The sequence below is a fragment of the Acinonyx jubatus genome, chromosome B1 (genome assembly GCF_027475565.1).
Source record: "Acinonyx jubatus isolate Ajub_Pintada_27869175 chromosome B1, VMU_Ajub_asm_v1.0, whole genome shotgun sequence".
Lineage (NCBI taxonomy): Eukaryota > Metazoa > Chordata > Mammalia > Carnivora > Felidae > Acinonyx > Acinonyx jubatus.
In genome coordinates, this window is record NC_069382.1 from 112,434,525 (window position 1) to 112,454,404 (window position 19,880).

The 19,880-nt window shown below is 41.0% G+C and overlaps 1 protein-coding gene across 8 annotated transcripts in view; it reads left to right on the plus strand.

Annotated features, from left to right (window-relative positions):
* The window catches only part of LEF1 (lymphoid enhancer binding factor 1), a 122,246-nt gene that overhangs the window by 84,121 nt on the left and 18,245 nt on the right, over positions 1 to 19,880 (plus strand). For 3 of the 8 annotated variants that reach the window (XM_053217076.1, XM_015081864.3, XM_027062028.2), the window contains exons 5-11: positions 3,113 to 3,203; positions 4,790 to 4,873; positions 6,961 to 7,083; positions 8,125 to 8,287; positions 13,157 to 13,264; positions 18,248 to 18,296; positions 18,932 to 18,972. In XM_053217076.1, the coding sequence (XP_053073051.1) occupies positions 3,113 to 3,203; positions 4,790 to 4,873; positions 6,961 to 7,083; positions 8,125 to 8,287; positions 13,157 to 13,264; positions 18,248 to 18,296; positions 18,932 to 18,966 (653 nt within the window). In that variant the 3' untranslated portion in view covers positions 18,967 to 18,972. Of the gene's footprint in view, positions 1 to 3,112; positions 3,204 to 4,789; positions 4,874 to 6,960; positions 7,084 to 8,124; positions 8,288 to 9,389; positions 10,004 to 13,156; positions 13,265 to 18,247; positions 18,297 to 18,931; positions 18,973 to 19,880 lie in introns of those variants that run through there. The other 5 variants (XM_027062016.2, XM_027062025.2, XR_008296210.1 and 2 more) reach the window with 4 other exon arrangements.

Here is a 19,880-nt window from a genome sequence, read left to right on the forward strand (position 1 = left end):
AAAGAACAATAACAAATAGCTTCCTCAAAGAAAAGTAGCTAGTGAGTGGCATAATTGATGATCCAGGGGCACCTGGGTGGCTCAGTCAGTTAAGCATCTGACTTTGGCTCCGGTCATGATCTCATGGTTCATGGGTTCAAGCCCTGCATTGAGCTCCACACTAACAGCATGGAGCCTGCCTGGGATTCTCTCTCTCTCACTCTCCCACTGCCCCTCCGCTACTTGTGCTTTCTCTCTCTTGCTCAAAAGAAATAAACTTAAAAAAAAAAAAAAAAAAAAAGGAATTAATAGATCCATATGAGTTTGATTCCAGAATCATTTCATCTGTAATTGTCAGAGTTACTTATAAAAGCTTAAAAATCCTTAAGGCTAAGGGCACCTGGGTGGCTCACTCTGTTAAGTAGCTGACTTCGGCTCAGTTCATGATCTGGTAGTGTCTGGGTTCAAGGCCAGAGTTGGGTTCTGCTCTGATGGCTCAGAACCTGGAGACTGCTTCAGATTCTGTGTCTCCCTCTCCCTCTGCCCCTCCCCTGCTCACACTCCGTGTCTCTCTCTCTCTCTCTGTCTCTCTCTCAAAAATAAACATTAAAAAGAAAATCATTAAGGCTATGCTGTGTATAGCCTCTCCTTCACATAGTATGTAGTAAATATTAGTTAAATGAATGATGTGAAATGTGTCTTCAGTAGCATAGCAGTTGGTGGAGATCCACTTCTAGGATCTTAACATGACAATAGGCTGTGTAGAAAACACAGATCCATTTTCTGTTCATGTAATGGCCTAAGCCACACCATGTGCTTGTTGGTATAATGGTTGGCAAAATTGTTGGTAATTTTGACGAATGAAGAATGGGTCTGTTTAAACACTACTAGTTCATTTGTTCAGTCATTCGAAAGTATTTATTGAGAACTTCCTCTGGAGACCACCATAGTTTGGAACATAGATTGGTAAAACATGGTCTCTTTTTTTCCAAGCAGTATATAAGCTCACACGGAAAAATCATTGGCACAAACTAACTATAAAACAAAATGAAGACCATCTTAAGTACCCTGTTACAAGTACAAATAAAACATTATAGATTCAAACAAGGAAGAAAGATATCTCAGAGCTATAGACATTAGAAGGAGGGGTATTTGAAGTATGAGTGGAAACAGTCAAACTAAATACCCAGCATAGGAACTAGCATGTAGCAAGTGCTAAGTAAATGGTGGTTTCCCCCTTTCTCCTTGGAGCAGTAAAACCAAATCAACCTAGTTTGTATTGTGTTCGTTTGCATCACTCCTGCTACTACAGAATCACTGATGCAGCATTCTAAGTGTGCCTGGAACGTGGACGAGAGCGGAGAGCAGGGTTTAGTCTTGTCTTCTTAGATGTGTGATGACATCAGCAAGTTACGCATGGCTGTGTCCCAGGGGTAGAAGTCCAGGACAATACATATTTTGTAGGTACCTTAACCGGATGCCTAAACAGTCACTTAATCATCCCACACCTTGGTTTCCCCATTTGCAAAACAAAGGATTAAAGTGGACAATTCTGATAGTCTGTAACCTCTAGTCATGATTTTCAAGCTCAAATTTCCACGAAGGTTCCAGAGCTCTTGTGAGTTAGTCTGATTTTTCTTTTTAAACTGAGCAGTCCCGCTGCAGACCCTAATATCTGGGGAGGTTTCTGGATCTCGGGGGTGGGGGGCAGCATGTTGGAGAAACTCCCCAGTGAATCCGATGTCACGAATCATCACTGTAGGCTCCCTTAGATTCACCCCACTGCCTGAACTTCCTCAGGCCCAAGAAAAAAAAAATCCCAGAGTATGAAATTTGGGGTCCACTGTGACCCATAAGCAGTGGTATTTCTAGCCAAAAAGGGGAGGGATTTGAGACAATCTTTTAAAAACAGCAAAAATGAGATAATCTCGTGTAAGCTGTTGAGGGATTAAAAACCTTCTTCCTACTTGCTTCCTATGAGAGTTGAGAAATAGTTTATCCTAACTTCAGAGTCAAATTAACATCCACTTTGAAGGCAACACTTAAGTCATTCCCATATGTTCAAGACCTTAAATATCTTTTAAGACCCAAATGAAACTCATAGGCATTTTAAACAGTAAAAACAGAATAATTAAAGAGCATCTTTCATGTGCTCACCTAATTTCACATGTTGGTCTGAACATAACCGTTGAATGCATATCTGGGTGTTAAATGTGGAAACGTGTGCTTATATATGGAAGTGGGCTTTTTAGGCCAGATGAACTATATAAAGAAACTTTTGTGGCTTTTTTCCTAATCAGAATCACTTTCCCCAAAATGCACCGAATCTTAGGTTTTTATGTTTTGCATTTTTATGCATGTATCCCTTCTTTTCTACACCTAAGGTAGAATATAAACAAAGAGATGTCATTTGGGACTGGGATTAGGTATAATCTTTAGGTGGTTTTTACAGTTATAGGGCAGTGTACCCTAGGGACTGTGAGCTCAAGAAACAATTTGGTGGCATTCTCATTTTCTGTGGAATACAACTAATCCAGAACAGCTTGACCTTGGAGCCCAGAGGACTCAACTTGATGAAGAGCTTAGTTGGAGCTGAAGTGGCAGAGACCAAATGAATCATATCAAGTGTGACCGTTATGGGGCTGAAGACGATTCCTAATTAATCTTTGATCCTCCGAGGTATCACATTTCCCAAATCTATGTGTCCGTAAGGGAGCCAATGGAAATATGAAAGTGGCAATTTACCTAATCCTTGAGCGTCATGGCAGGCCATCTACTTAGGAAGGCTGTCATTTTCCATTCTACACAAAAACAATTGTCTACCATTTTCCTAACCAAAGTGAAATAATGAGGGCAAACTAAAAAATTTGAAAATCTCATTATGGTCACACAGAGCATACTTACTCTTTCAAGAGTTCCTCAGGATGTCCTATCTTAAGATGTGATTTCTCACATTTTGAAATCTTGAGAAAAGCTAACAAACAGACTTCAATTAAATGCATCCGGTAAACATTGTTTGGTGCTAGACCTTAAGTATTAATGGCATAAAGTACTTTATTGCTTTTGTGTTATCCTTATAGTCAAATGTTCTGTGAATCTGAAAACTCTACTCCTTCATTGTTCTTTTGAACAGGCATGTCCAGACATCCTCCAGCTCCTGAGATCCCTACCTTTTATCCTCTGTCTCCAGGTGGTGTTGGACAGATTACCCCACCTCTTGGCTGGTAAGATCCTTCCTGCAACCTTCAGTCAGGCATTTGAACACATGTTTTTCTTTCCATTCATGGAAATTAGCTTTGTGAATGATAACACTTGCAGAGTTGAAGAAATTTCACATCAACAAGCAAGGTGCTAACTTTATTTCATTTCAATTTGAAAGATTGAAAAACATACAGACTTTGAAATGGATTGAATGCCTTTGCTAATATGTGTAGAAAATGACTATGTAGCATTTGCTTTGAAGCTTATAGGTTTATGGATTCAATTTGTGGCTTTGGGCACTTGCTATGCCTGTACAGAGTGCTCAGTGTGGTTTTTCTTGTCTAGTTTTTTATGAACAACTTATTTTTGAAACAAACTTAGACACATTGCTTATAAAATGAGCAGGTGAAGTAAATGACAAATAACTAGAAATTCAAAACTACAAAACCATCGTTTGAATGTTAATAAAGTAAGCACCAGTTTGAGTTCAGACAAGTGAAAAACTGATGTTTGGACTTCCTTTTTTCAGAATGCAAACACTTTCTGTTTTCTTGTTTATGTCTAAAAAAATTCTTACTGCTGTTTTCAAAAATTTTTAAATTATAAAGGTAAAGGAGAGGAAATATATTTTTGGAAGAAAGGCTTAGTGTAGCCTATTTTTATCATCTTACTATTAGCACACAGCTTCCCCCCACCCTTTCTTCATTTATCCTCTCCCCACTGCTCTCTCCACAGAAACACTGCGCCAGCTTTAGGAAATGGACCCTCTCCTTTCTTGATCTGGTCCTCTATCCCCAAGGCCCCCTATCCTTGCCCCAGTCTCCCTACCTCGACACCCTTATGTTCTCTTCTTCAGCAAGAAGGTGTCATCCTGCCATGGAAATTCCAGCTGTCTGTCTGTCTGTCTCTATTTAGCACTAAATCTCTCAGTCAATAACTGTTTAACTGATTATGCATACACCTTCAAACCTACATCAACTATTCTGTCTGAACTTACTACTTAGTGGCAATAATCCTGTGCTGAGTGGTAGCTGGAAATACAGATAGTGTAAATGAGAAATGTGAGATGTGGGAAAAAACAAGAGAGATGGAATTCTCACAGTGGAGAGGGAATAATTCCAATTAATTGATCTTTTATTTCTTGACTGTAGCATGAGTATACGAAAGTGTAGGGGGAGTGTAATGCTTTTAAAATGTTTATTCATTTTTATATCAATTTCATTCCCTTCCCTCGTTCCTTCCCTGAAGTTCTCAAAACTCTGAAAGGAGTACTCCCCATTCTCACAGTTCCGTTACACTCCGTAAACATTTGTTACATGCCTGTTTTGTTCAGAGCATCAGTGGGGCTGGGAGAGAAAAAGGGGTGAAGGGTAATTCATGGGCTGGTTTGTTTTTAAAGTTGAGGGTGGGAGCTCTTCAAGGTAAATGATGCTTTGATCAGGTGGAGGTTAAGAAGGGAAGCCATTGGATAACTGAAGAAATGCCGTGGTCTGTAATACCCCCACACAGTTCTTTTGAAGCCCTTCCTCTTCTCCCCTCATCAAACTCTTATTGCTGGTTGGTAACTCATGTTTTGTCATTGATGGGTTCCTTTCTTCTGTGACCTCAGGCAAGGTCAGCCTGTATATCCCATCACGGGAGGATTCAGGCAACCCTACCCATCCTCACTGTCAGTCGACACTTCCATGTCCAGGTAGGTGGAGGCGGAAACTGGGCCCAGGACAAGTTGCTCTTCCTGCGCTTGCATTGTGTGCGCCTCTGCTTGCCTCTCGGTTGGCTAGGAGGGTGCATACCTCAGCCACGTGTCTGTCTGTGCAGTGTGCCTGGCTCCCACACTAGATGTCGCAGAGACTCCTGGGTAGGAGCCAAACGCTGCACCCCACCAGCACAGCCACACCCCTCAGGGAGATGGACTCGGCCACACCACACTGTGCGTCCCAAAGAATTTACTGCCTCCTGACTGTGGGATGTGAAATGTCCTGAAAGCAGACATTATAAGAAGAGCTTGTTTGATTCAAAATATTCTGGGAGTGGGGGAAGGGGGAAGGATAAAGACTGGTTTGGTCTGAGTTCTGTAATTTGCTTTCTTGGAGGAAAGTTGTAGCAGCTTAATGCGACAGTGTTTGAAAATGCCCAGGTAGTCTAGAGCCTTCCTGGACCAAGGCTGTCAGAAGAGAATGAGTGGCGCTTATGAGCTGTCAGGCCATCCGGGGTGTGTGTCCTAGTGTGTGAATCAGGCCCTGTGTGGACATGTTAGTTCAAGCGAAGCTCTGTGAGATCTGCCATGCCACACTGCTCTGTGTAATGCTTCTGCTTCTGGAGAGGATGGCGTCTGTGCCCTGTGCTTGATGTACACACACACTTGTTGTGCACCATCTGTGTGTTCACTGTGGCTTGTCCAGGGGGGCTAGCCGTACTGGGCTGGAAGTCAAACTGTTGGGCTGCTAACTGGTCGTGAATCTTTACTTACATAGGTATGAACTTCACAAGTTCTGGGGTGGATTTCAGCTTTCTAAAAAAATCATTATTTGCTCGGCAACTTGGAAATCTAGCTTGTTGGGAGGGCATGAAGTTAATACCTTTCCCCCCAAATATATTTTTACCCCTTTTAACATCGTAAGAACTCTGTGATGACAGGATTTTCTCCCATGCAAATAACCAGCATCATGTATCTTTGCAAACGATCCAAGTAGCAGAGCATCATTATTTAATCAAATATTTGTATTTTTCCCATGCCTCCCTAATTTTTAAAAATTTGTTTCTGATCCAAGTGGAGTGCCTTCTTTCCCTCCCAGATGAAGGAATTAATTGTGCTGGATGTGATAAAAGATCTGAGAACATTGTTCTTGTTGAATTAAATGTTAGCTTTAAAGCAGTTTGAAAAGCAAAAATTTCGACAGGATGTTCAAATTTATCCAAAGCATTTATTGAAAGTACTCTCTTTTATTTTTCTTGCATGGCAGTTACCCTCCTTTGGCTTGTGTGGTGGTGGATATTTAAAAAAAAATTTTTTTTTATGCTCTTTAGCATACTAGGGAGAAAAGCCTTTAGCATGCGTAGTTTTTACCTGGTGCAGAACTGTATCCTCCCCCTTAATTTTATTATCAGTTTTCCATAAGGCTAGATCTCTCAAACATTACTTTCTGTGTAAAAGATTGTTTTCAATGATGTTGATGGCAACTTTATTAAATTGGGGGCTTTAAAAAAACAAAAAACAAAAACCCTTCCAGTCCCTTGTTTTCTCATTGTCTCCTACTATCAATCAAGAAGCCAACAATATGAGAAGATTTATTTAATGTGGTGGTTTGCTTAGGAATGTACGCAGAGATATTTTAATGTGGTGTCTTTAGCTAGTATTTAAAAATCATTTAAAAAGCTAAATCCTAATAAAGTGTTATATTTCCAGCAATTACACTAAACTGGAATCCTTCTTTAAAAACTGCTTTGCAAGAAAAGTCACTCTTTTTTTTTTTTTTTTTAAATTCTAGGACCTAGAGCCCTCCCAGGAAAAATGTCAGATTCTATTAGTTTGAAAAAACAAAACAAAACAACAACAACAAAAAAAACCCCTGTTATATGAGGAATAAGTATAAATATTTTCCACCTGAATACAGAAAGAAATTAATTATTGGCCCACTCCAATTCATAGTTAATACTCCTGTGTATAAAGATGTGTTTTCACTCTCAGTCATTAGCAGTTAGTAGAATGTTTCAGGGTTCTGCCTCCTTTTGCTACAACAGCCACTAGTACATATGCTTTCTTTCCTTTCCTTCTTTTAGGTTTTCCCATCATATGATTCCTGGTCCTCCTGGTCCCCACACAACTGGCATCCCTCATCCAGCTATCGTAACGCCTCAGGTCAAACAGGAACATCCCCACACTGACAGTGACCTAATGCACGTGTGAGTACACATCTGATTTCACCTATGAATACCTTAAGATACTGTGAGGATTTGAACACAATTTCTTCCTGCTACCGTTGAATATCTCCCCCTCTCTTTTAGTATGAAAATCAGTGTAGCTCTGCCTTGAAAGTTCTGACCCTGAGGAGTTTAGGCAGCTTGATTCTCACTGTGCTGATTTTAAGATTGGAAAGGAGCACAGACCCCAGAAGATCAAGGGAATCTCACCAAAACAGAGTAATCTTCAGAGTGTGGGCATTGAATAATCTTGAGCTGCTAAAGCTACTACCAAGTTTTAAATTGGGTTCTGATTGTTGGGGAGCACCTGATGGTACCAGAGGGAAGTAGACCAGAAAGTTCCATGTATTTCCTTCTGGACACGCATTTCACCCTGCTTGAGGCTTCGAAAGCACAGAATTCAAGGGAAAGGGACAACCAAGCCTAGGATCCCCCAGTCGGGCCAGGGTTTGTCCCAGGCTGTTCGAGCAGGACTAAATTCCCTGAAGAGATTAGTGAATGAGTTTCTTAATCTAGGATTTGTAGACTAGGATGGGAGGTTGGGGTAGCAGGGTGCATATGATAGTCCATAAAACCCCTGCACATGTAGGCAAAGCCAACACGCATTTGTTTGGGGGAGTGAGTCTAGAGTTTGATTAGCTTCTCAAAGGGGCCCTTGACCTAAAAAAGTTAAGAACCTCAGTTCTGAAAGAGGAATAACTACCCATACTATGTGTTCAGCTTTTCCTGAGATAACCAAGGAGCTCAGCCTCAGGGTCCTAGATGGAGCATCTTCACAAACCCTTTTACATTTTGTGTCAAACACTTCCATAACTATAGGTAAACTTTCTCAAACCAAAGGATCCTTACTCCCAATGAGTTGTTCTTCTAAGTGAATGCTGTTCTGACAACCCTTCTAGAGGGTTATCCCTGGCCTGACTTTGACTGGTGACATGAACAGGTGCTCTGCTTCTCTCCTCCCATCTCTTCCTTCCTCTGTCCCTCCCTGCCCCCTGCCCCCACATCATCCCAACCACCTTTTAGGAAGCCTCAGCATGAACAGAGAAAGGAACAGGAGCCAAAAAGACCTCACATTAAGAAGCCTCTGAACGCTTTTATGTTATACATGAAAGAAATGAGAGCGAATGTTGTAGCTGAGTGTACTCTAAAAGAAAGTGCAGCTATCAACCAGATTCTGGGCAGAAGGGTAAGTAGTCTGGGGGTGAGCGGATATGTAAATTTTTATGGTGACCTTGGAACTGTTTCCTTAAAGGTAGTCATAGAATGTATTTATATAATCACCAGCCACTTTGGGAAGTAACAGAACAAGATAGGCTAATAATCTTTAGGAGAATTAAATGATAGAGTGCATTGTAAGCAACTTAGATTGTACCTAGCACATAGAAAACCTCCTGTAAATGTTAACCATTCCCCCTATTATCATTTATTGGGTGTCTTTCATGTACCAGGTACTCTGGTAGGCATTAGATAATAATTGCTGGATAAAATAGATATGGTCTTTGTCTTCATGAAACTTAAAGGTTTGTGACAGGATGCAGATATTAGATAATTACCCAGTGGTTAATTAAAATTGTGATAAATACTGTGAACGTAAAGAGTAAGACTATGAGAAAGAGTAACAGGGAGCTAGGGAAGGGCCCCTCTAAGAAAATACTATTCAAACTGAGACCTGAATGAGGAGTAGAAGTTAACCAAGTGATTAGTGGGGAGAGATGGACGGACCCTCCCCAGGTGCAGTGACAGGTGTGTGAACAACCGTCTGAAGCAAGAAAGCACTTAGCCCACATAGGGAGCTATAGAAAGGCCATGTAGTACCAGCCAAGCTTCTGCAAGAACCCTGGCAAATGCACGTGGCCACTCCTTCCAAGACAGAAGTGGATCTGTTCTACTCAGAAGCTTTTAACTGGAAGAATTTATATGGGCCAGAGAAATCTTTATTCTAGAAAAATTGCTCTCTGGTTCTTAAAGTGTATGTGCATGATTTCTGGATTGTCCCTTTTCTTTTCATTCCTTCTTTTACCCATGCCAAGATATCTTTCAGATCACCTGTATACCAGGAAGTAGGCTACAAGTAGGACGGACACTTTCTTTCTCCATCCACCGGGCCCATAGGCTAGTAAATCTTTCCAGGTGCTTTTCTCAGGGTTGAAATGGTTTTAAAACGTTAGGTATCTGACGAATGGTGGGGAAATTATAATTTTAGAAATGCTTCATTTTAATTTGTTGATGCTCTTCATATATGTGTGATAGCTACTTAAATCACGACCTCGTGCATTTGTTTTTTGCAGCCTCTCAAGGAATTCATGATTTGTAAATGAACATTTAGGCAAAGAAGGTCTGACAACCTTTGTGAAACTTAGAGGATGGTGTTTTAGCTGTTGTTGTGGATAATTTTTACCATGTTTGATACAAACCTAATAAGCTTCAACATTTGTAACGTAAGACATTCAGGAGGTTTCCAGGCCATGTGAACAGATGGAGGGAAGCCAGCTTACTTGCATTATTGATTCCTGTTGGATAGAATAAAAATGCAGTTATTTCCAATCTGCAGGACACCCGGGTTTCAGGGGGTAGGGTGTGGTGGCAGATTATAGCTCTCTTGGTGCCCTGTGTATAATACTGTCCCTCCCTGTGGATTCTTAAACACTTAATAACAATAATTACAGTGATTTCCCAAGCCAGAGCATAGCAGATAAATGATTCCCATCATCTTTGAGGAACCTCACCTTAAAAGCTTAAAGGCCGATGACCATTCCCCTGACCCTTTAAAAGAAGAAACCGGAGGGAAAGAAGAGTTGATGTGCTTCTTTCAGTTTGAATAAAACTCTCAGCTTTTTTTCTTTTTTGAGTTAAAGGTCCCCTGGCCCTCCAGTGGGAATTATTTTCCTGCTCAAGAGAGCAAGTAAGGATATTATACGGAGGTTTGCTTCCTATTTTTAATGCACGTTTCCAACAATTGCTACTTTCTCAGCTCCCTTAACGATCCCCAGATCAGAGCGTGTGTCCTAAAGGATGGTTCTCATTTGGGGTCTCTCTCTGTCTTTGATTTGGACACCTGTTTCTATTTATAGGTCTCTGCGATCTCTGATTAAGATCAGGTTTTCTGTCCTCTCATCACTTCCCTCTGGCAGGGTAGTCCTTGCTGTTTCTTTAAAGTTCCTGGCTTTAAAATCAGGTGTTTTACACTGAGATAATTAGAATTCTTAAAAGTGGAACTTAAATCCATCCTAGAACATTTTATCTTTTGATTCTTATTCATCATCAACATATCTCAAAAAAGAAATGTCAGTCATTTGAATTAAGGTTTTCTTTTTCATGTTATAAATAATAATAGTACAAATCTTAATTTAAAATAAGCCTTTTCAGACCTTCCAGGGTGTTAAAGGAAGTCCATTTATTGCAAATTTATTGTCAGAATTTTTTTTTATGTTGGAACTATAAACTTTTTTTTCCAAGTTAAATGAGTATTTTCCCAACAACATCTTGAGAATGAAATTTGGTTTTTTAAAAGATTAACTCAAATTTTCAGTAAGCAAGACATAGAAAAGTATTTTTATAGCTCATTGTGTTGCCGAAATTCCTATAAAGAAAGACTATCTTTCTAGTTTGTACTAGATTTTTTTTGTTTTCGTTTACATTAATAAAGCCTTAACATCATTGCTTTACCCACCATTTTACTCTGGTAAATGGTCTTTTATATGTGGGTAGATTTTATGCATTAGAAATATCAGGGAACTGAAAGCAATTGGAAATTCAAGTATATAGTTTGTGGCCTGCTTTTTCTCCTTGCATTTTGCTCAGTTTTGTCAACCTGTGTCCTGTTTTAGCTGAAAAATAACTGGTTGATTTCATGGAAGACCCAACCTCCATATGTATTTTGAGAGAGAAGTTTTATAAAACTTATTCCAGGTTTTCTCAGCAAGTTATAAAGCTGCCATAAACTATGTGAAATTATACTGATGTATATTACATTGGTATAAGAGCACTCTGACTTGTCAAATGAATAAACACATTTATAAAAAGCATGCTTTTACTTTTTTTTTTCCCTTTTTGTCTCCCTGTTTGTTCCTTTTTGGTTAACATTTTGCCAACCATATTTAGCACCAGAACTGTGTAGATATTGATGGTTAGTCTTTTCTCAAAAACAAACAAACAGTCAAGGCTGATCTTTTCCACTGTGTCCAGTTTGGTTTCCCTTCCTGTGTAAGTCTCTAGCACTGGGTCAGTGTTCCAGACTTAGGAAAGCCAGCAGTTGGTAGAAGCCTGGTTCAAACTCACACTATTGCCCCAGACATGCCTCCTTCTTCGGCTTGATTTTGCTAATTGTGCTTACTCTGCTAGTACAAAGAACTGTGTCTCACGTAGCTTTTTTCAGGTTTTTTTTTTCTTGCCACCTCCCCAGTGCCTGTCCCACCCCCCCCCCCATCATTTTTTAAAAGAAAAACATACTACCTGATTTGCCTTCAAGCTGGACCAAGTCCTGCTATGAGTCATGCTTCTTAGCTACTTGATACTCGGCACCTCTAAAGCAATTAAAAAATAAGCCTTCTGGCCTATCCAACGCAGAGGCCCAGGCACAGAAGCACTGGTTCCAGAGGAGCCAGAATCCCCTGCCCTGCCCCTGGGCACTGCCTGTGTCGGAGGCTGGAGTGGGAGGTGGGTGGTATGTGGCAGAAGGTGCTTGAAGTGCTCTTGAGATTGGGTTCCTGGTCTTTTAAGAAATGGGAGCAGCAGGTGTTTGTTCCTTGAGGAACGCTGCCTAGCCTTATCGCAGGAGCTGGGTCCAAACTGAGGAGGACTTAGTCTCTTCCAGGAGAACTCTTTCTCTCTCATTGCCTCTCTCCCTCACTCCTCCATCCTTTCCCCAGTTTAGCCACACCTTTCTTTTCTCTAACTTTTTAAAACTATGACAGGGAAATTAAAATCAATAGGCAGGGCAGCCATGAATGAGAAAGAATCTCCTAGCACCCTAGAGCTGGGGGTGAGCAGGAGTGGGGAGGCGGGAGCTAACCCAGAGCGTGGGCGTGTGTGGTGTGGGTCAGGTCTGTTCTCCCGTGCCTCCGTGCCATCCCCTCTGGCCAGTTGGTCCCTCCAGTGCCCAGCCGTTCCTCCCAGAAGGCTCACTGGTAAATCCTGGCATTGAAGAAGTGGGGAAAATACTTGAAAACTGCCTGCCAGGGGACCTGGAGCAAGTTGTGTGCAAACATAAGCCACTTAAATTCCCAAACGGATGCCTTGCCCACATAAGCTGTTTTACTGTGATACATAATTATGGCAATTATTAAAAGGGACATGGAAAGTTTGCAGGGTATCAGCCCTTACGTTCTTTAAATTAGATACTACAGGGTCAGCTTCTAGATGGCAGAATAACCCTGGACAACGCTCCTTGCTTCCCATCAGAAGGAAGCTAAAACCATAGCCGTAAGGAATACACGTGCAGTTGTACGGGGTTGTCCGTGTGCTCCCTCTAGACAGTGGGATTTCTACAAGTATGAGGAGAGGGTGAGGGGAATCAGACAGACTGACTTGAGGTCTTGCTTTGTAGACTGGCTCATAGGATGAAGGTTTCAGACTCTTCATATAACAGTGGGAAGTGTCCGTGTGAGGTGATGATGCATCTGGGTGGAAAAGACATCTGGAACTTATCACATTTTGCATAAATACATGGTGCTCAGTCTCAAATATCAGAATATGGTACAAACTATGAGAAAGGGCTGAGTTGGGTGTTGAGGTCACCAGTGAAAGTTCTCTCCAATTTATATTGGAAAAGAGAAAGGGTGAGTGACAGATCATTTTACTTCGTATTCTTTAATTGCCTTTGATGTGTTTCATGTGATACTGGAGAACAGGACAGAGAGAGCAAAGTTTGAGTTTCACTCTAGCCACCAGACTCCCAAGTGGATTTCTGCCGCCCTTGCCCTTCTGCCATTTAAAAATAAATCAGAGTCTAAGTGCTTATTATCTTCATTCTTGAATGTTTGAAACATGGAATATATAATATTGTTGCTATTTTACTTTCATTTAATTTTTTTTTCCCTTCTTCTTTTTGTTTTAGTGGCATGCCCTCTCCCGTGAAGAGCAGGCTAAATATTATGAATTAGCACGGAAGGAAAGACAGCTACATATGCAGCTCTATCCAGGCTGGTCTGCAAGAGACAATTATGTAAGCTCCTTCTTCATCCTACCAACAGCTCTCTCCTCTCACCCATTCTTTCTTTCGGCCACTTTTGTGAGGGAAATGTGTTTCAGGCTACAGTAGCCCCCCCATCACCCCTTACCCACAGGGATACGTTTCAAGACTCCCAGTGGATGCCCGAAACCACGGATAGTACTGAACCCTGTAGATACGTTTTTTTCTGTGCATACACACCTATGATACCGTTTGTAAATTAGGCACAGTGAGCGATTAGCAATAAATCTTCTTGTACCACACTCACCCTCCTTGTGATGATGTGAGATGACAACATGCCTGTGTGATGGGATGAAGTGAGGTGACTGACTTAGGCTGTGATGTTGTGTTTGGGCTACTGTTGACCCTCTGACGCTATGTCTGGAGGAAGACCTTCTGCTTCCAGACCCTAGTTGACTGGGGCCACTGAAACCATGCAAAGCAAAATTACAGGCAGGCGGGGACTACTGTATATGTATTGCTGGTACTACTTCCTATTTTTGGAAGTTAGTGAACTTTATAATAAAGATTTCCTGGATATATTTGCAAGCTTTGAGCGATCATGATTTTTTTTTTCTTTGGTTATATAGTACATTTTTTTAGGTAAAACTTTAATCCAAAAAAACCTTCCCATTAAATGTTGAAAAAGATTTTTTTAAAAAGCCCATAATCTCCTCATGTAAAGGCAACATTAGTAATGACTAGTTACGGTATCTTCCAGGTATTTTTTCTGCGTATATGTTTTTTTTTTTTTTTACTTGGATATAAGTACGTGTGGGTATAACATACACTTTTGTGTCATGCTTGCTCTTATATATAATAAGCATTTTTCTGTTATGGCATAGTGTTTCTACATATTGATTTTAATGGCTATATAGTATTTTGAGTGAATATCACAATTAACGATTTTTTCCTGTTTTTTAGACATTTAGGTTGCTTTTTTTTTTTTTTTTTGGTGATTGGAAATAATCCTACAATGAAGGTATCCATGCATAACAGTTTTTTTTCTGTGTTTAGGGCTGCTATTTCTGTAGGATAGATTCACAGTAGTGCAATTGTTGAGTTAATATATTTTAAAGGCTCTTTGACACTGTCAAATTTCTTTTCAAAAGGATATTATTTTACAGTTCTTAAAAAGAATATATTCAAGTGACTGTTTTGCCACAGGCTAATCAAAACTGGATTAAAAAAATTTTGGCGGGGAGGTGCGCCTGGGTGGCTCAGTCCATAAGTGTCTGACTTCAGCTCAGGTCATGATCTCACGGTTCACGGGTTCAAGCCCTGCGTTGGTGTCTGTGCTGACAGCTCAGAGCCTGGAGTCTGCTTCAGGTTCTGTGTCTCCCTCTCTCTCTGCCCCTCCCCTGCTCATGCTCACTCTCTCTCTTTCTCTCTCGCCGTCTCAAAAATAAAATTAAAAAAATTTTTTGTTTCACTTTAACATACCTTGATATCTATTATGTATTTTATTCAGATGGAATAGGTATTATATTTTTTTAAGTTATACTAATTGGCCAAAAATACCCCATTTATAGGGCCTTACTTTATTTTATTACTTTAGAATTTGAACAATTTACTAACGTGGTCTTGATATAGCAAAGACTATTACTGAGAAAGTGTATTATAAATTATATATTTCAGTTTTATATTTTATGGAAGGGAACAGTTTTGATTATTTAAGCTCCTAATTTAAAATTTTATAGATCACTTTCATGCTCCATGTGAGCCTGGCATTAGAAAAGCCAGCCAGGGGGCGCCTGGGTGGCTCAGTCGGTTAAGCGTCTGACTTTGGTTCAGGTCATGATCTCATCATTCATGAGTTTGAGCCCCATATTGGGCTCTGTGCTGACAGCTCAGAGCTTGGAGCCTGCTTCGGATTCTGTGTCTCCCTTTCTCTCTGTCTCTGTCCCTCCCCGGCTTGTGCTCTATCCTCTCTCTCAAAAATAAACAAACATTAAAAAAAAAAAATTAAAAAAAAAAAGAAAAGCCAACTAGGACAGTTTTAATATTCGGTCTAGGAATTGTCCCTTCTAAAAAGAGTGAAGGTGAAGCCGTTAATCGATATCTAATTTAACATGTGACCCTTGGGGGCGATGGTCCTGTTGGCTGCATGTCTGAGGTCATACGTCCCATAAAATGGGACACCAAGACTTAGGGAACACATTTATTTCCTGCAACGTGCTCTGAAAAAAGTCACTGCTGGTGGGGATGTGGAGCTTGAACGGTGGCTGTGACCATGACGAAGAAAGGAGGGGCCATGCTCTTTGTTACTTGGAAGCAGCAGCTCATCGGACCCTCGTGAGCTGCCGTCTGGCCGTTGTACTAACTGCCGTGTGCCTATTGTCCAGAACTGTCTTAAGTGTCTTCTGTGATGTTTTCTAATCCTCATAATAATTCGGGGGGATAAACAGTGTTATTGCACTTCATAGATGAGGGAAATCGAGGGGTCGGACAGGTTAAGTCATTGGTCCAGGGCCAGGTAGTGGCTAAGCTGCTGGTTATTACCCGGCCCTCCCGGACTGTCCAAATCTGTGCAGTTTGCCTTCTGTGCAGCAGACTGGCACAGTCTTTCCGGGGCCTTAAGGAGACTGCTTTAGGGCAAGAGTTCTCTCCCCTGAACCGTGCTTCTGTTTTCTGGGCAGTAATTAGCATCTTTCTGGGCACATGTGACCCACGGAGGAGCTGTGCTGTGGATTTGTATATATTTAGCACTGCTTGTTGAATGTCTTTGAGTGAAGGTTCTGTTTCTGACCCTTAGGTAAAGGATAAAGCTTTAAAAAGAGATGAACACATACATACTCTGTCCCTCTCGCTCTCTCTCCTTTCGTCCATATGGAGAGATGAGAAGAAAGTAGTGTTGAAGAAATCCAGTGTAATGTGAATTTACCTTTAAAGGTTTTCTCCTGCAGAATTTTTAAAGGAAATTGTTTCACATAACTTGATTGTGGGATCCCCCGGAATGAAGGGAAAACCCAGCTTTGTTACATCATTTTTTATAACAAGAAAAATAAGCCTATTAATTACTAAGGCAAACAGAAGTCAATCAAATGATACACTTTAGCTAATTATTCTTAAAATAACAACATAGAAATGGAGTCTAAACAAGATACATGTCTTGTATCGTAGCAGTTAGTGTCAGAATGCATCCTCATCCTTACTGAGATCACATTAAATATTATGTCTCAACTATTTAATAGTAAAATGCTCTATTCTACAGCATCATGATTTTATAACTGAAGTCTTCATAAATCAGCAGCACACATATTTTCTTAGGTGAGCTCAGTCAGATATTTGTATTAGAGCTTTTAAATTTAATGCTTCATAATCCCAGTATTAACTATAATTAAATATTTTAATGAAAAATATTTTTATATTTACCGCACACAAATGAGTTTTTTTGTGTAAGTTGACACGAGTACATCCAAACTACTCCGGTCTTTTTGTCTACCATAAAATGTTGGTTCTCTCATTAACACTGGTTTATACCTAGACTACAGTAGAGGCTATTTCACAAAGCATTGGCAGTCCTCCACCTCAGGCCACAGTCACACATGCTGGACATACACAGGGCTGCAGAGGAGGCTGACACACTCAGGTTGTGATCTGGAGCCAGGGGCCGTCTGGAGGGGGGCTCAGGGACACAGCCAGTTATGGCATTGGGAGGAGGTGAAGTCTGCCGGAGGGGGGAGGGGAGGGGCGGATGGGACAGGGAGGTGGGGTGGAGCCGAGAAGCTTCCTGGAAGAGCTGGCACTTGAGATGATGTTAAAGGGCAAACGGGAGCTAGCAGGAGAAAGGGAGGAGGAAGTTCCTGACACATGAAGCAACGTCATAGCATCTTCTGAAAACCACAGTAACGCCGTTTGAAATGAAGACCGGGGAAGCCCGTGAGAAGCATACTCTCCCTCTGTCTGCTCCCCTTCTCCCAGAGTACTTTAATAATAATGTTAACGAGAACTCCATTATTTCTGATATGCCATTTTCCAGGGTCGCTAATATCTGCTCTTTGTGAGGACAGTGTGAGTCAGCCTTACTAGGCTCTAAAGCCTCAGTGGTCAAGGTCATGTGACACGAAGAAAAATTATCCTGAGATGCGTAAAAATATAGACACATAGTATGTTCAGTGTAATCTTAGAGTTTTACGTTTTGTTCCTTGTTCATGTGATTATTATGGCAGCCATAAGATAGAGATATTGGATGAGATATGTGTTCTGTTAAAGTTATTTGAAAGTACTATCCTAATCCAGGTTGGCCATTTACTGTTCACGTAAATCAAACAGATACTGTGTCTCTGCCCTACCTATTACAATGATGTTTTAGGGGAAATCATGAAGAAAAGCAAGAGTAGACCAGTATAAATGGAACTTAAAATTGTAAATCTGTGAAGGTGATTTTGCAAATGTATTTAAGATTGCACGTTTTCGTGTCTGTTTTAGGAAACGAGGTCCTTGATTGCCAGAAATTCAGCCTTTGAAATTACCTTCCATTTTCTCAGGTTCTATCTTACCTTGCTGCCACTATCCTTGATCATGTCATACCTGTGCCGTGGGGACAAGAGGTCCTCAGCTAATGTCATGTACTTTTAATTACATGGTACAATTCACCGGAAGGAAGATTGATCATGAACTGCCGGAAGTGGGTTCCCAGCATGGTGGTCAGTGATAGGCTGCCTCCTTAAGTGGGCTTTCTCTGAACGGGTATCTGGTGCCACGGCCCTAGGACCTCCTCAGCCTGGCGTGGCTTTGGGAAACCACTTCCACTGTCAGTACTGATACTCAAGAAGCTGTAGGGACAAAGGTCACAAGGAGGTGACAATTTGTTTTCTCTCGTTCTCTCGGTCTGTGTGTCTAGGTGTAGATGGGAAAGGGAGAGAATGAGGCACCCTTCTTGGTTGACTTCTTGCCTTTTGTACATTTGTATCCCGTTCGTCCATGTGTTCATAGTCCAGTGTGTAACATGACCATGTGCCTGGCTTCTTCCAGGGTAAGAAAAAGAAGAGGAAGAGAGAGAAACTCCAGGAGTCGACATCAGGTAGGCACCATGTGACTTTCTAGTCAATTCTCTGCTTCTGACAAATACCTTTGAAAGTAGTCGGCATCTTCGACACACTGCTTTTGTTCTGCAACTGTAACCTCTGATGTTTTAAACTCTGCTTTCCTTCCTGAAATGCTTTAAAGATGTTTAAAAGACCTTTCTTTTCAATGTGAGTGCGTGAAGGTACGTCTACACATTCCTTCCCCAAACCCTGTCACCTGGAATCCTGTTGGTGTTTTGTCTTGTTTTTGCTTTTATCGTCTATACCCTCCGTAGCACTTCTGCTGTGTTTCCATTTGCACAACTCCTTACAATAACAGTTTTTTATCCTGATTTTATCATATGCTACCTTTTCTGTGGTTTGGGTTTTCTGAAAGTAGAAAACATGATGACAGCAGGGTTTGTCTTTCCCGGACATTCATTCAAGGCATCAGTGAGTGAGGTCCTATTTATTTCCCCTTTTTCTTTCATTAAAAGTAAGGCCACTACTTGTACTGCACAAATAAAAATGGCTGGTATAAGAACCATAGAAAGTAAAGCAAACGAGCCCACCTGATGTTGTAGCTACTACGTATTTGGAATGTACAAAAACCTCTTCAGTAAAAATTTGTTAAAGACACAATTTTCTGCAGGTACAGGTCCCAGAATGACAGCTGCCTACATCTGAAACATGGTAAGAACGACTCTCTGGTCCTACTGCTGACGTTAGTTATAAACAGAGGCACTTGCTTGTGAATCTCCTTGCTCATACTGATGCATTCAACTCTGCTCCTTTAAAGAGGAAACCCCACCAAAATCAAATTAGCGCTTAAAGAAAATCTGATGGTTTTTATACCGGCTATGTTTTTGCAATATGGTATGCATTTCTTTCTTTCTTCCTTCCCCTTCTGCCCCTCTAATCTTTCTCCCCCTTCCCCTAACTCTTCACCATTCCGCACTGACCACCAGTGGCGAATCTGCCTGCTCTAAGAACCAAACCACAGAACCAGCAAGCAAAACACCCTCTTACTCTGAAAAGCCCTGGGTGGCACGTGGGGCACCCAGACCCGTTCTGGCACAGGACCTGGAAGGTTTTGCTCTGTAGAGACTTCTCAGTTGAGATGATATATAGATACTTAAAAGTAATATATCTGTTTTTTGTGAGAAGGAGGGACTTTATGTATTTTTTTTTTTTTTCCCTGTTATTTAAAAATCTGGGTGGGGACTCGATTAACTCTATTCTGCTATCAGGCTCTTTTCTCTGTTGGTAGGTAACCATTGCTAGATCCTGGTCAAGTATTTATAGGTAATGTTTAGTTGTCGATTTGTTTTTGTTTTTGTCTTTTTACTGTAGTGACCATATTTTTGATCGATTGAGCCACCAGCCCTGGTGGGAACCTGGCTTTTGTAAACTGACCTTAAAATTTAGCTGACCTTTGAATTCATAGCGCATTGACCTCTTTCCCAGTGGCAGCTCTTCCCAGAGGAGCTACGTTTGATTCTGCTCCCTCTCCAGCAGCCCACACCCAGGTCCTACAGATATTTTTGGTCTGTGTTGAATCTTCCCTCTTAACTCATCATGGCTGCAGTCCTTGCTGAGGT